This window comes from Rattus norvegicus, chromosome 4 (assembly GCF_021556685.1).
Source record: "Rattus norvegicus strain SHRSP/BbbUtx chromosome 4, alternate assembly SHRSP_T2T, whole genome shotgun sequence".
In the NCBI taxonomy this organism is placed as follows: domain Eukaryota; kingdom Metazoa; phylum Chordata; class Mammalia; order Rodentia; family Muridae; genus Rattus; species Rattus norvegicus.
Window position 1 is genome coordinate 165,032,846 of NC_141537.1, and position 12,335 is coordinate 165,045,180.

A 12,335-nucleotide genomic window follows, 5' to 3' on the forward strand; every position below is an offset into this window, starting at 1 on the left:
AGGACAGTGTCTCTTTGTTGAGGTATTGGAGACCGCACCATTGTGCGTTCAAATGTAAGAATTGGCAGTCAAACTTTGTAGCATAAAAGATAGACTTGGGGTGTTTTGGAGACTAGGTTGTTGGAGGTTGAGTTTTGCTTTCCAAAGTTGTGGTTTGCCCTGAAGTTATCTGTATTTTGATGCTAATTCCACTGCCCCAAGGACAGCTGCCTAGTCACTACTCAGAACTCAGGTGACTTTCCAAAGTTGTGGCTGTGCTCTGGTGTTACAAGGAGATCTTAAGGATTGTGATTAAGGATTGCCAGTGTTACATTGACTAACTCAAACTTATTTGTAATTAAGAAAAAATCAAACAGGTAGAGACTGTTACAGCATTTACAAAGGATTGATGAGGTTTTAGAACTTGTGAGAGCATTACAGCCAGTTTGCTTACTCCAACTGCCATTTCAAGACAGATTTAGAGGATTGATTTTATGCAATTTGTTTACGTCATAGCGATTGTGAGTTTTCATTTTGTGAGCTTGCTTATAATTTTAGAGAGCCCATGAAGTGATATCATTAAAAATTTTTACAAAAGAATGGTTAATAGCCTTATATTATGTAATTCTGTTGCTTCTTCAATGTAAGAAGTTAGAACTTTGAATCTTTCAGTGTATATGGAAATTTTTACTACAAATCTTTGCTCTCAAAATGAGCTTTAATATTTGGGGAGTAGCTGTTACACTACTCCAGAAAAGAATATTTGAAACTAATTTTAAGCTTCTAAGGATATGTTAATTGCCAAAGTACCTCACCTTACCAGAGGACTTAACTTTGTTATCCTCATTGGAGATAAAGCTTCAGTTGTGTTAATACAGAATTGTAGGCTAGAGTCATGGAAGTATTTTAAAAAGAAACCTGGTGAAACATACCTTATTCCAAACATCAATCAAATTGATTATTACAAAATACTGATATTTGGCCTATCACTTATACAAATTTTTCAGGCAAAGTTGATAATTTTACTCTTTGCATGCTTTTGTATTTACTGTAAATTTGTGCATGCAACCCATAGAAAATGCACTTAGTGTATTTATAGGTGGTTCATCTAATGAAAAGGGTACATGTATGATTGGATCACTTGTTTATTCTCTTGAGTTTCTCCTGCTTCAACACAGACTATAAAATCCCGTGCTTTAGCCACTGTTTTTAAAATGTTAAAAAAAATCAAGCTTTCAATTCATATACTGATAGCCAATGTGCTGCTTGTGGTTTATAATTGATTTCAATTACTTAATGCTTTATTAGAGACAAGTTTTCTACATGAAATCAGTGAGTGATGATTTCAGTGTAAATTGTCTGACAACTCACTGTAACTAAACAAAACCATAGACCCAGCTCTTTGAATATGGTAATGGAGTTGATATGAAAAGAGGAAGACTCCATTTGCTTACTTTCAATGCCCAGCCTCACCCTGCCAGCTCAGGGATTTCTTGTAAGACTGAAATTGGACAATATTTACAAGATTTGACATTTCTAATTAATGCTTATGTTTAGGTAAATAAAGTTTGTGAGGTGCTAGAGAGATGGCTTAGTGGTTAAGGACACTAAATACTGTTACTTTATAGGGCATTTAAGTACTCAAACTGGATTGCCTGGACCCCTTAACGAGGGAGGACAATGATACTAGACAGTTTATATCTTAATAAATAAAATGGGGGAGTTATATCCCTGTATGATATGTATGCTATACAATTATTTAATAATGAAATTTGGATGCCAAGGAACTCTGAGTGTTTATGACACCCTACAACTAGGCATACTTCTGACTAGGTGAAATAGAAAGATCCACATATTGGAATGATCCTGTCCAGGTATTTTTATGGGGAAGAGGGAATCTTTGTGTCTTTTCTACAGGATGCTACAAGAGTATGCCAGCTGCCAGAGGTGGCTGGTGAGACTTGCTGATCCTGGTTGCATGAAGATTCAGCTCTCGTGGTTCAGGTCCCTGGAGTCATTCCTCTGCCCTGAGAGGAAGATGGAAGATCCCCCCTCATCTTTTGTCATCACAGAGATTTTGGCGTTGCTATAGTCAGTGTTACCACTGTGTGTACCGTCCCACTGTGGCCTACGCTCAGACCCTCTGTGCACTGCTGCTTTCTAGAGAAGACTGGACTCCAGCCATTACTGCCCCCCTCATTCCCCTGGCGACTCTTGCTGCCTTAACTGGTATTGTCATTTTGCAGTCTGTAGCTTCACAGGAATGCCATCTGCGTTAAGCTGCTGTGGACTGGGGAACTCTGCCCTGGTTCTACAGATCTCAGACATGGTTCGATTGCCTGCTGGTTGTTCCAGAGATCCTAAACTGACCTGGGAAAGACCTTGTTACTTTCGCTGCTATTGTAGCAGCCATTACTGCTGCAGCCATTGTGTCTGCAGTGTATGGAGTTACCCTCCCCCAATCTATTGTTAGGCAAGCACAGTGGGTGAACTTTCTGGAGTTGTTGCTAACAATTGGGAATTCTAAATTTTATTATAGGAGCGGCTTGACTACGGCCCTTGGTGATAGCAGCTGAGGAGAACCAGATGAGGTGCCCACTACTTATCGGGAGTGGCTCTGTTTGGTGCAGCCCTATGCTGTGGATTAGTGTTCATGCTATGGTTGGTTTGCAAACTCAGATCTCAACAGAAACGTGACAAGGTCATTATCACTCAAGCACTTGTGGCCATTGAACAAGGGGCCTCCCCTGGAATTTGGTTATCTATGCTCAGGAATTAGTCGGCATCTGAGTTCTCTGCTCTTGCACCCCATGGATTTGTGGATCCATTGCACTGGGATGAGAGAGACTCATTGATTCTTTGATCAACCCTTCTACATTGCTGAGGTTTCCTCATTGCACGCAATAGGGTGATCATGATTTCCCCACTAACTCATTTTCTGGCTGGCCTCTAGAGTTCGCCCTAGGTCATTTAGCAGTTACTGTCACACAGCACTGCGGTATCCAGAGACGGGCAACTTTCCTCATGCACAGATCAATCTAAGACACGGGGCCCAGTGGCGATAGGGTTACCCTACGACGGATAAGGCTGTGACATTAGAGGAACGACCTAAGACAGGAGCCACAGCAGATGGACGTAACTGCAGAGGCCTAGACCAGCCTCATTCTAGTAAAACAAAAAGGGGGAGATGTGGAAAGCTGTGATAGCATTCACCATTACAAGATGGCGCCGGCTTCCGCTGTGCCCCACGTGGAAAGCCGCGATAGCATTCGCCATTACAAGATGGTGCTGGCTTCCGCTGCACCAGCCCGACTTCCTTTCAGGAAACTAGCTGTGTGCGCATGTGCAAGAGTGTGTTTGCGCCAAGTCTTTGCCCACCCTGGGGCATGCCAGTGAGATCATGGGTAAGCGACCAATCAGGCATGGACGCGCCGTGCTAGGGTTTTATAAGCAGTGCCTTTCTGGGCCCCGGGTCTCTCCTCTTCAAGATGTAATAAACGCTTTGCTGCAGAAGGATCCTGGTGTCCGTGCATCCTTCTTGCTGGCGAGACGTTGGGCGTGTGACAGAAAGTATAAAGTTTGTGTTCATTATTCAGTTCTATGAATTTCTGACAGCTGAAGGAGACATTCGGTTTCGTCTTGACACAGCCAACTACCTAGGAAGCATCATGGAAAGGGAGGTAAATTTACTTTCTTAACTGTAGTTGAGAACTCCTAGCCAAAAACCCTTAGGAAAGCTTCTCTCTGTGTGGTCTGTCTCAGACTGCCCTAGATATTGACAAGTTATATACAAAGTAACAAAGGAAGACATGTGATTATGCTGTTTCTACTCACTACTTTGTGTGAGTACACACATAGTCATGTTTCCCATTAAGAGCAAAATCCCACCATGTAGCACCAATAGAAACAGTGCATGGTGTCATAAAAGGGCCCAAAGTGATGAACACAGGACATAAAGAACATGAAATGGTCACAGATCCCTTCTCCATCTGGTCCAGAATTAAAACTCCCAGAGATTAAAAAAAAAAATAATGTGATGGAAAGGTGACTGATGAGAAGGGAGGGTCCTGCACTAGATGAATTCTCATGACTTTCTCTGGAACATCTTCTACCTACAGCAAAGGAACACATCTCTTGATAGGTCTAAGAAAAGCTGGGTCTGTTCTCCTGAGTGACCTGTACCTGTCATCTCCATCTCACAGCCACCCTCACGAAGGGTCCTTCAGTTCTCTCTGTCCATCACTCCTTCCCTCTACATCCCTGGAGCCTCTGCCATCTTCCTCCTTTCCCATATTCCTTAGTCAGCCCCACACCCTGCTACAGACCATGGACATCTAGAATAAAGTAGACTGGTGAGCTCTGCTCCCTGACTCAGGATCTGACGGGAGGTGCTGAGGGAATTGAGAGGAGCCCTATCTAGAAAGGGACCTGGATCCTGATTATCCAGGCTTTGAGCGTGGTGGCAGACATCCTCCCTTCTTTCTCAGCCTCTCAATATCTGAGAGTGGCACACACAGCTATGAGTATGACTGCCTCTGCCTCTCTTTGTTTATTCTGGGCAGCTCAGATAGGAGCAGTAGACTCCAATAGCGGTGCAGACTCACCTGCCTCCAGTGGGAACACTGCTCCAGGTCATAGTGGCTGCTACTGTTGCTTCTTCTTAATTTTTATTTTATGTACATAGTGTTACCTGCCTGTCTATAAGTGAACTGTATGACTATTTGGTGCCTCTGGAGAGTGGGTGATAGAAGCTGCAGTAGTAGATGGTTAAGAACTGTTATGTGGGTGCTGGGGATGGAACCTTGGTTACATGCAAGAGCAGAAAGTAGTCTAGCCACTTGGCCATCTATTTTTATCTTCTTTATCCTCGTCTGTGGGATGGAATCCTCTCCCCTCTACATATAAAGTGGAGCTCTTTATTTGTGTTCCTGCTGTCCCCACATAATGTATCAGGGCCTTCCTAGTTAGGAATGTGCTCTGAACAGGTGCCTGCTGTGTTCTCTTCTCATTTCCCAGTAGTCTGTGACAAGATGTCTCTCCTGTTAAGGCTGAGCATACACATGGTATTTCTAGCCAGTGACATGAACTCAGTATCTCTCACCTCCTTTCTGAATAAGACACTACAGTTGCAAGAGTAGGACTGCAAAAATTCACTTTCTTCTTCACTCCTTATGTGTCTATCTTTTCTCCCCTCCAAAGACTGACCTCGGTACCTGCCATCTAAAAGGATGATTCTCAGATAACCAAGCAGGAGGGAGCAGGTGTGGATGACCAGCAGGACTGATGGGTTGGATTTGATGATCATGGATGAAGGCTGCACCACATCTGGAGTAGTGGTTGGTGAGGCTAAAAGGGAAACATAAGTTGATTCTTTGACCAGACCTCAAACTAGAGGAAATCTTAGCTTAGCATTTTGGTCCACAGATAATTCAGCCACACTGACAGTTTTGCCTGCTTTGCTATGTGACAACAATTTGGAAGGGTTCTGAGTAGGAAGGAAGAAAGGCTGTCCCCTGTCCCCAAAGACTTCTGCAGCTATGGTAGGAAAATCCAGGTTAGTGGTAGGACCTCATCTTTCCTGCTGGCAGAAGAGGATGGCAGCAGGGAAGGGTCTCGGGATGCAATAAAGAGGGGGATGTCAAAGGATTTCCAAAAGAGATCACACGAGTTGGAAAACAAAAGAAAATGAACGGAAGGAAAACTAAACAAAGCAGTGCTTCTAGAATGAGGACGACGCCCTGAAAAGGGGCTGCTCACACTGTGGCAGCCAATGAGAACCAGAGCAAAGGAAGAGGTAAATACAGTGCACCAGGTAAGAGTAGGTGAGAAAGGAAATGAATGACCAGAAGAATGGCTGTTAACCCAAGGACTCCTGGTGAGTGGATTAGTTAATTGATTAGATCCATCACTTTCTTTCCCCTTCCTAGTCATTCAGCTCCTCTTCTCAGTGTGACATGGGCTCCTCTAGCCAGGTGCTGCTGTCCTCCACTCAGGTCTGGGATAAGAAGTACTCATGTCTGGTCTAAGAAGTCAGTTACATTGATGTTTTTCTCTCACTTCTCTCTGATCTAGTTGAAACTGGGATGATCCTCTGTCTACTTTCTAGTGCCTGAACCAACATGGAACTTTTTCTGTTCATTGACAACAAAGACCTAGGATTCACGAATATGTCCATCTCTTCTACAGTGCCCAGCAGAGTGAGGAGCTCTGTCCCCTTTGGAAAGAGATCAGTCTCTGGCCATAATGAATTCTGTCTGCCTACACACCCTCCCTTCCTATCTCCTGACCTTGTCCTATCTCTCACATTTTGGCCTTACTGCTGGACCTTTTAGGTGGGACTACAGGTAATTTTTTTTCACTTCATGAAAACAGTGAATGCTCCTAACCTTTTGCACATTTTGTTCTTGAAACTTACCTCTGGTTGTATGATTCTCATGCTTCGTGTGAAGCACTTGCTGTTTGAACAGGTCGCCTCCTTGTTCCAGTGAATCTGTTTTTTCCAGATCTTTGTGGGATTCATGCTTCTGGGCAAGAGAGAAAATAGCTGTAGCAATTAATCCTTTACTTAGTTCCCCACTGTTAAAACAACAGGTGTAAATTGTCAAAGCCAGTGGTTTGAAACCACAGATAAGTAAGAAAATTTTAGACATTTTTTAGAAGCCAGCAGCTTCAGCATTTAGAGTAGTTAGAAAGCTATAGGGCCAGAGACCATCAGTCTTTAAAGCTCCCTCTATGTCAACCCTATGTCCCTTTTCAATCCATTCCAGGCTGGGCAGACTTCTGACAGTTCTGAATCCCTATCCCGAAATTATATATTTTTGATCTCATATTTTCATTATTTCTCACAGCCTTATGGGCTGTCCTGATGGTACAAGTGTTTACCATTTTGCTAAGACATCAGCCACACCTTTGTCTCCTGAAACATGCTGTCTCTGATTATCACGGAGTCCTTAGTTCTCAGTCTCTGCATCTTGCTTGAGGCTTAGGATATGGGCTTTCATCTTGGCTGGGTGTCATATGCCTGCAATTCCAGCAGGTAGGAGACAGAGATAGGTGGATCTCTATGAATCAGAGGAAAATGCATTCTCAAAGAGGATCCTGGTGCGGTACTAAGTCCTGGGAGGCAGTAGCTTCTGATCCTGGGCTATCAGAAGGTCCATCAGGTCTCAAGCAGACAGCTACTTTCTCACTAGGTTGTCAGACCAACAGGCCACAGTCAAAGAAGATATCCAGTGAGACATTGTTGCAAGGTCATAATAAGTCACATGTGTGTTAAGAGCTGCTTAGGATGGAGACACAAAGACTTTTGTCTGATAGAGCATCTCCTATTCCCCAGATAGTTGTGAAAATCTTATCTCATGTAGAGAAAGTGACTGAGGTCAGTTCTCAACTATGCTGTCCCCTACCCTCTCCCTCAGCAAATGCCTAAGTCCTCAAGGCATGTCCTCCATGGGCCACTGAATCCAAAGAATCTCTTATACAGCAATAAAGAGATCCAGAGGCCCTACACTCAGGACGTCTTCCTGTCATTCTAGCTGACCCAGAAACCACAGGTAACATAGACCCCACTGCTGACCTGGCAACATACACCTTTAACAATACTTGAGGAAGACACCCTGGGCGGGACTGGGGTAGGGTGGAGGGGGGATGGGCACCAGCCAATCAGGGTGCATGGAATATACCCTGATCTGGAGTCACAAGATGGGGCAGAGGACAGTTCTTGTGTCCTATTCATCCATCAGCTGTTGTCTTCTGCTGATGTCTCACTAAATGCACAACTATTTGATACAGGGGAAGACATAGCATGGCTTCTCTGGATGAATATATTTACCGCCGGCCACTTACAAAAACAAAACTAAAACAAAAACAAACAAACCAAAACAAAACAAAAACCGAACCTACTCTTTCCTAATATCACCATAATACCAATATCTGATGCTATCTCCACAGGAGGTAAGAGGACATATGCCCCAGAGGTAAGGGCAGAAGCTTCCTTGTGTTTCCAACCAGTCACTACCTTTGTCAGATATCTCCATAGTGGACACTGCTGGGGAGTCTTCAGGCAGGAGCACGGATCGCCACCTGGTGGACGAGAGGGGAAATCACATGGTGGATGGAAAAGAGAATACGGTGCCGCAATCCTGTAGTGTGGGCCACTGTATGAAATCCTGCCTTAAAACACAACAACAACAACAACAACAACAACAACAACAACAACAACAGCAACAGCAACAGCAACAACAACTAAAGAAGGAAAGCGGGAAAGAAAAAGGTAGGTTCATGGATGGTTGTGGCTGCCTTGTCTCTGAATGCTCCTATCGTGATTTGCTGATAAAACACATATGCTCCGAAGTCTGAGACCTCCTCCTTGCAGGTCCGCACTCTGCCCATCAAACACATCCTGTCCTGGTGACTTGCTTTAGTCTCCCTGAGGACCCCAGAGGTGCTGAGGGTGGCACTAGCCACTCCCTTTTTGTTGCCCGGCCTTTCTTATTCAGGTAGCTAACCTCCCATAGTAACTTTCCCCCTAAGTTTGCAAATCCACTGAAGCCTGGATGGGGAAGGAGCATAGTGAAGGCCAAAGGCACGCCAGACTGGTGTCACTGTGGTAGTGAAGAGGATGAAGAGAACCCCAGGAGCTTCCTTCAAGACGTACTTCGGCCTCCCATGTCAGTAGCTTTATGCCTCCCCATTCCTTTCTTCCCTTTCCTCCAGTTAGATCGCTGCAGCTTAACCAGCCAGGAGCTTGGATCACAGACAATTTGATAGAGCCAAAAGACACAGAGCCTGGAGGGGTTGTTCTTTCCTGAAACCCAGCCAGTGACAGGAGTGACTGGAGCTGAAGAGAAAAGTGGGGAGTGAGTCCTTAGAACCACCTTGCAGCCCCCCACCCCCGGAGATTCTCAAAAATTCCTGGCACCTGGCCTGTGAATTCAGAAGGTGACCTTGTTCTCCAGTCAGTTCCTATCATTACCTACTTCTCTTCAGGGGTTCCTCTTGGTCTCTGTGGCCCTGGTACTCCCGCCCTGCAGACTGCTATCATCCCATTCTTTCTAGGACACAAGAGGTCACAACTATGAACTGAGAGGTGAGGGCACTGATGTCGAAGGTTCCCAAAAGTCGCTGCTCCCCTCAATTCACTCACTGGCAGCAAGTCCTCAAGAACAATCAGCTGAGTGAGAAAGCAGAGGCAAAGAATGAAGTTCCGGCTCCAGCTACTGCCTCTGTAGACCGCACAGAAGCTGGCAATTTTATTACCAGTGGCCTGTCCCAGTCCTGTGAGGTGTTCATGCCCACATCCACTCACTTCCGTGTCACTCTTAGGAGTTCCTGCCTTTACCAAGTAGGTGTTCCCCACTCTCCCTGCTCTCCCAGTTTTTCCTGCATCTCACCAAACTTCTGACTCATTATACAACTCCAAACACAACTTCTGTTGTGGTTTTGTATGCTCCATTTTTTTTTCCTGGTGCTCAGCCTTCTCAATGACAAGGAGGAGAGGCAATCTTTTTTTTTTTTTTAAATTGGGTATTTCTTTTTTAAAAAACTTTTATTAGATATATTTCTTTACTTACATTTCAAATGTTATTCCTCTTTCTGGTTTCCTGTCCATAAATCCCCATCCCCACCTCTCCCCCTCCCCCTTATGGGTATTCCCCCAATACATCCCCCTTACTGCCCCCCCCCATATTCCCCTGCCCTGGGGGTCCAACCTTGGCAGGACAAAGGGCTTTCCCTTTCAATGGTGCCCCAACAAGGATATTCTCTGCTACATATGTAGTTGGAGCCCTGGGTCAGTCCATGTATAGTCTTTCAGTAGTGGTTTAGTCCCTGGATGTACTGGTTGGTTGGCATTGTTCTTATGGGGTTGCAAGCTCATTCAACTCTTTCAACACTTCCTCTAATTCCCCCCAAGGGGGTCCTGTTCTCAGTTCGGTGGTTTGCTGCTAGTATTGACCTCTGTATTGGACATGCTCTGAATGTGTCTCTCAGGAGAGATCTATATCCGGCCCCTTTCAGGATTCAATTTTTAGCTTCATCAATCTTATCTAGTTTTGGTGGCTGTATATATATGGGAGACATGTGGGGCAAGCTCTGAATGTTTATTCCTTGAGTCGCTGCTCTAAATTTTGTTGAGGAAAGGCAATCTTTTTTTTTATCTTTATTAACTTGAGTATTTCTTATTTACATTTCAATTGTTACTCACTTTCCTGGTTTCCTGGCCAACATCCCCCTAACCCCTCCCCCTCCCCTTCTGTATGGGTGTTCCCCTCCCCATCCTCCTCCCTTAGCCTCCCTCCCCCCAACAATCACGTTCACTGGGGGTTGTTCTTGGCAGGACCAGGGGCTTCCCCTTCCACTGGTGCTCTTACTAGGCTATTCATTGCTACCTATGAGGTTGGAGCCCAGGGTCAGTCCATGTATAGTCTTTGGGTAGTGGCTTAGTCCTGGGAGCTCTGGTTGGTTGGCATTGTTGTTCATATGGGGTCTCAAGCCCCTTCAAGCTCTTTCAGTCGTTTCTAAGATTCCTTCAACGGGGGGGGGGTCCTGTTCTCAATTCAGTGGATTGCTGCTGGCATTCGTCTACGTATTTGCTGTATTCTGGCTGTGTCTCTCAGGAGAGATCTATATGCGATTCCTGTCGGCATGCACTTCTTTGCTTCATCCATCTTATCTAGTTTGGTGGCTGTTTATGTATGGGCCACATGTGGGGCAGGCTCTGAATGGGTGTTCCTTCTGCCTCTTTTCTAAACTTTGCATCACTATTCCCTCTAAAGAGTATTCTTGTTCTCCTTTTAAAGAAGGAGTGAAGCATTCGCATATTGGTCATCTTTCTTGAGTTTGATGTGTTCTGGGCATCTAGGGCAATTCGAGCATTTGGGCTAATATCCTCTTATCAATGAGTGCATACCATGTGTGTTTTTCTGTGATTGGATTACCTCACTCAGGATGATATTTTCCAGTTCCATCCATTTGCCCATGAATTTCATAAAGTCATTGTTTTTGACAACTGAGTAATAGTCCATTATGTAGATGTACTACATTTTCTGTATCCATTCCTCTGTTGAAGGGGATCTGGGTTCTTTCCAGCTTCTGGCTATTATAAATAAGGCTGCTATGAACATAGTGGAGCATATGTCTTTGTTATGTGTTGGGGCATCTTTTGGGTATATGCCCAAGAGAGGTATAGCTGGGTCCTCAGGTAGTTCAATGTCGAATTTTCTGAGGAACCTCCAGACTGATTTCCAGAATGGTTGTACCAGTCTGCAATCCCATCAACAATGGAGTAGTGTTCCTCTTTCTCCACATTCTTGCCAGCATTTGCTGTCACCTGAGTTTTTGATCTTAGCCATTCTCACTGGTGTGAGGTGAAATCTCAGGGTTGTTTTGATTTGCATTATCCTTATGACTAAAGATGTTGAACATTTCTTTAGGTGTTTCTCAGTCATTCGGCATTCCTCAGCTGTGAATTCTTTGTTTAGCTCTGAACCCCATTTTTAATAGAGTTATTTGTCTCCCTGTGGTCTAACTTCTTGAGTTTTTGGTATATTTTAGATATTAGCCCTCTATCAGTTGTAGGATTGGTGAAGATCTTTTCCCAATCTGTTGGTTGCTGTTTTGTCCTAATGACAGTGTCCTTTGCCTTACAGAAGCTTTGCAGTTTTATGAGATCCCATTTGTCGATTCTTGATCTTAGAGCATAAGCCATGGGTGTTTTGTTCAGGAAATTTTCTCCAGTGCCCATGTGTTCAAGATGTGTCCCCACTTTTTCTTCTATTAGTTTGAGTGTATCTGGTTTGATGTGGATGTCCTTGATCCACTTGGACATAAGCTTTGTACAGGGTATTAAGCATGGATCGATCTGCATTCTTCTACATGCTGACCTCCAGTTGAACCAGCACCATTTGCTGAAAATGCTATCTTTTTTCCATTGGGTGGTTTTGGCTCCTTTCTCAAAAATCAAGTGACCATATGTGTTTGGGTTCATTTCTGGGTCTTCAATTCTATTTCACTGGTCTATCTGTCTGTCTCTGTACCAATACCATGCAGTTTTTATCACTATTGCTCTGTAATACTGCTTGAGTTCAGGGATAGTGATTCCCCCTGAAGTCCTTTTATTGTTGAGGATGGTTTTAGCTATCCTGGTTTTTTTGTTATTCCAGATGAATTTATTCCAGAAGGATTGGATTGTTATTTTGATGGGGATTGCATTGAATCTGTAGATCGCTTTTGGTAAAATGGCCATTTTTACTATATTAATCCTGCCAATCCATGAGCATGGGAGATCTTTCCATCTTCTGAGGTCTTCTTCAATTTCTTTCTTCAGTGTCTTGAAGTTCTTATTGTACAAATCTTTT

The 12,335-nt window shown here is 44.1% G+C and overlaps 1 protein-coding gene across 4 annotated transcripts; it reads right to left on the reverse strand.

The window, feature by feature from the left end:
* Positions 1-1,248: 1,248 nt before the first annotated feature.
* LOC147995094 (uncharacterized) lies at positions 1,249-9,295 on the reverse strand. 4 transcript variants are annotated; one of them, XM_087659820.1, is made up of 6 exons: positions 9,125-9,245; positions 7,997-8,061; positions 6,887-7,040; positions 6,395-6,500; positions 5,185-5,325; positions 1,249-3,635 (listed from the first exon to the last, which is right to left on the reverse strand). In XM_087659820.1, exons 3-6 carry the CDS (start codon positions 6,947-6,949, stop codon positions 3,568-3,570), a joined length of 378 nt encoding a protein of 125 aa, XP_087515946.1. In that variant the 5' UTR covers positions 6,950-7,040; positions 7,997-8,061; positions 9,125-9,245; the 3' UTR covers positions 1,249-3,567. The 4 variants fall into 4 exon arrangements, 3 of the variants coding, with proteins under 3 accessions (XP_087515946.1, XP_087515945.1, XP_087515944.1); XM_087659819.1 differs by having other exon boundaries at positions 2,486-3,635; positions 6,395-6,503; positions 9,125-9,274; XR_015687101.1 differs by lacking the exon at positions 6,887-7,040 and having other exon boundaries at positions 2,468-3,635; positions 6,395-6,503; positions 9,125-9,295.
* Between the last annotated feature and the right edge of the window lie 3,040 nt (positions 9,296-12,335).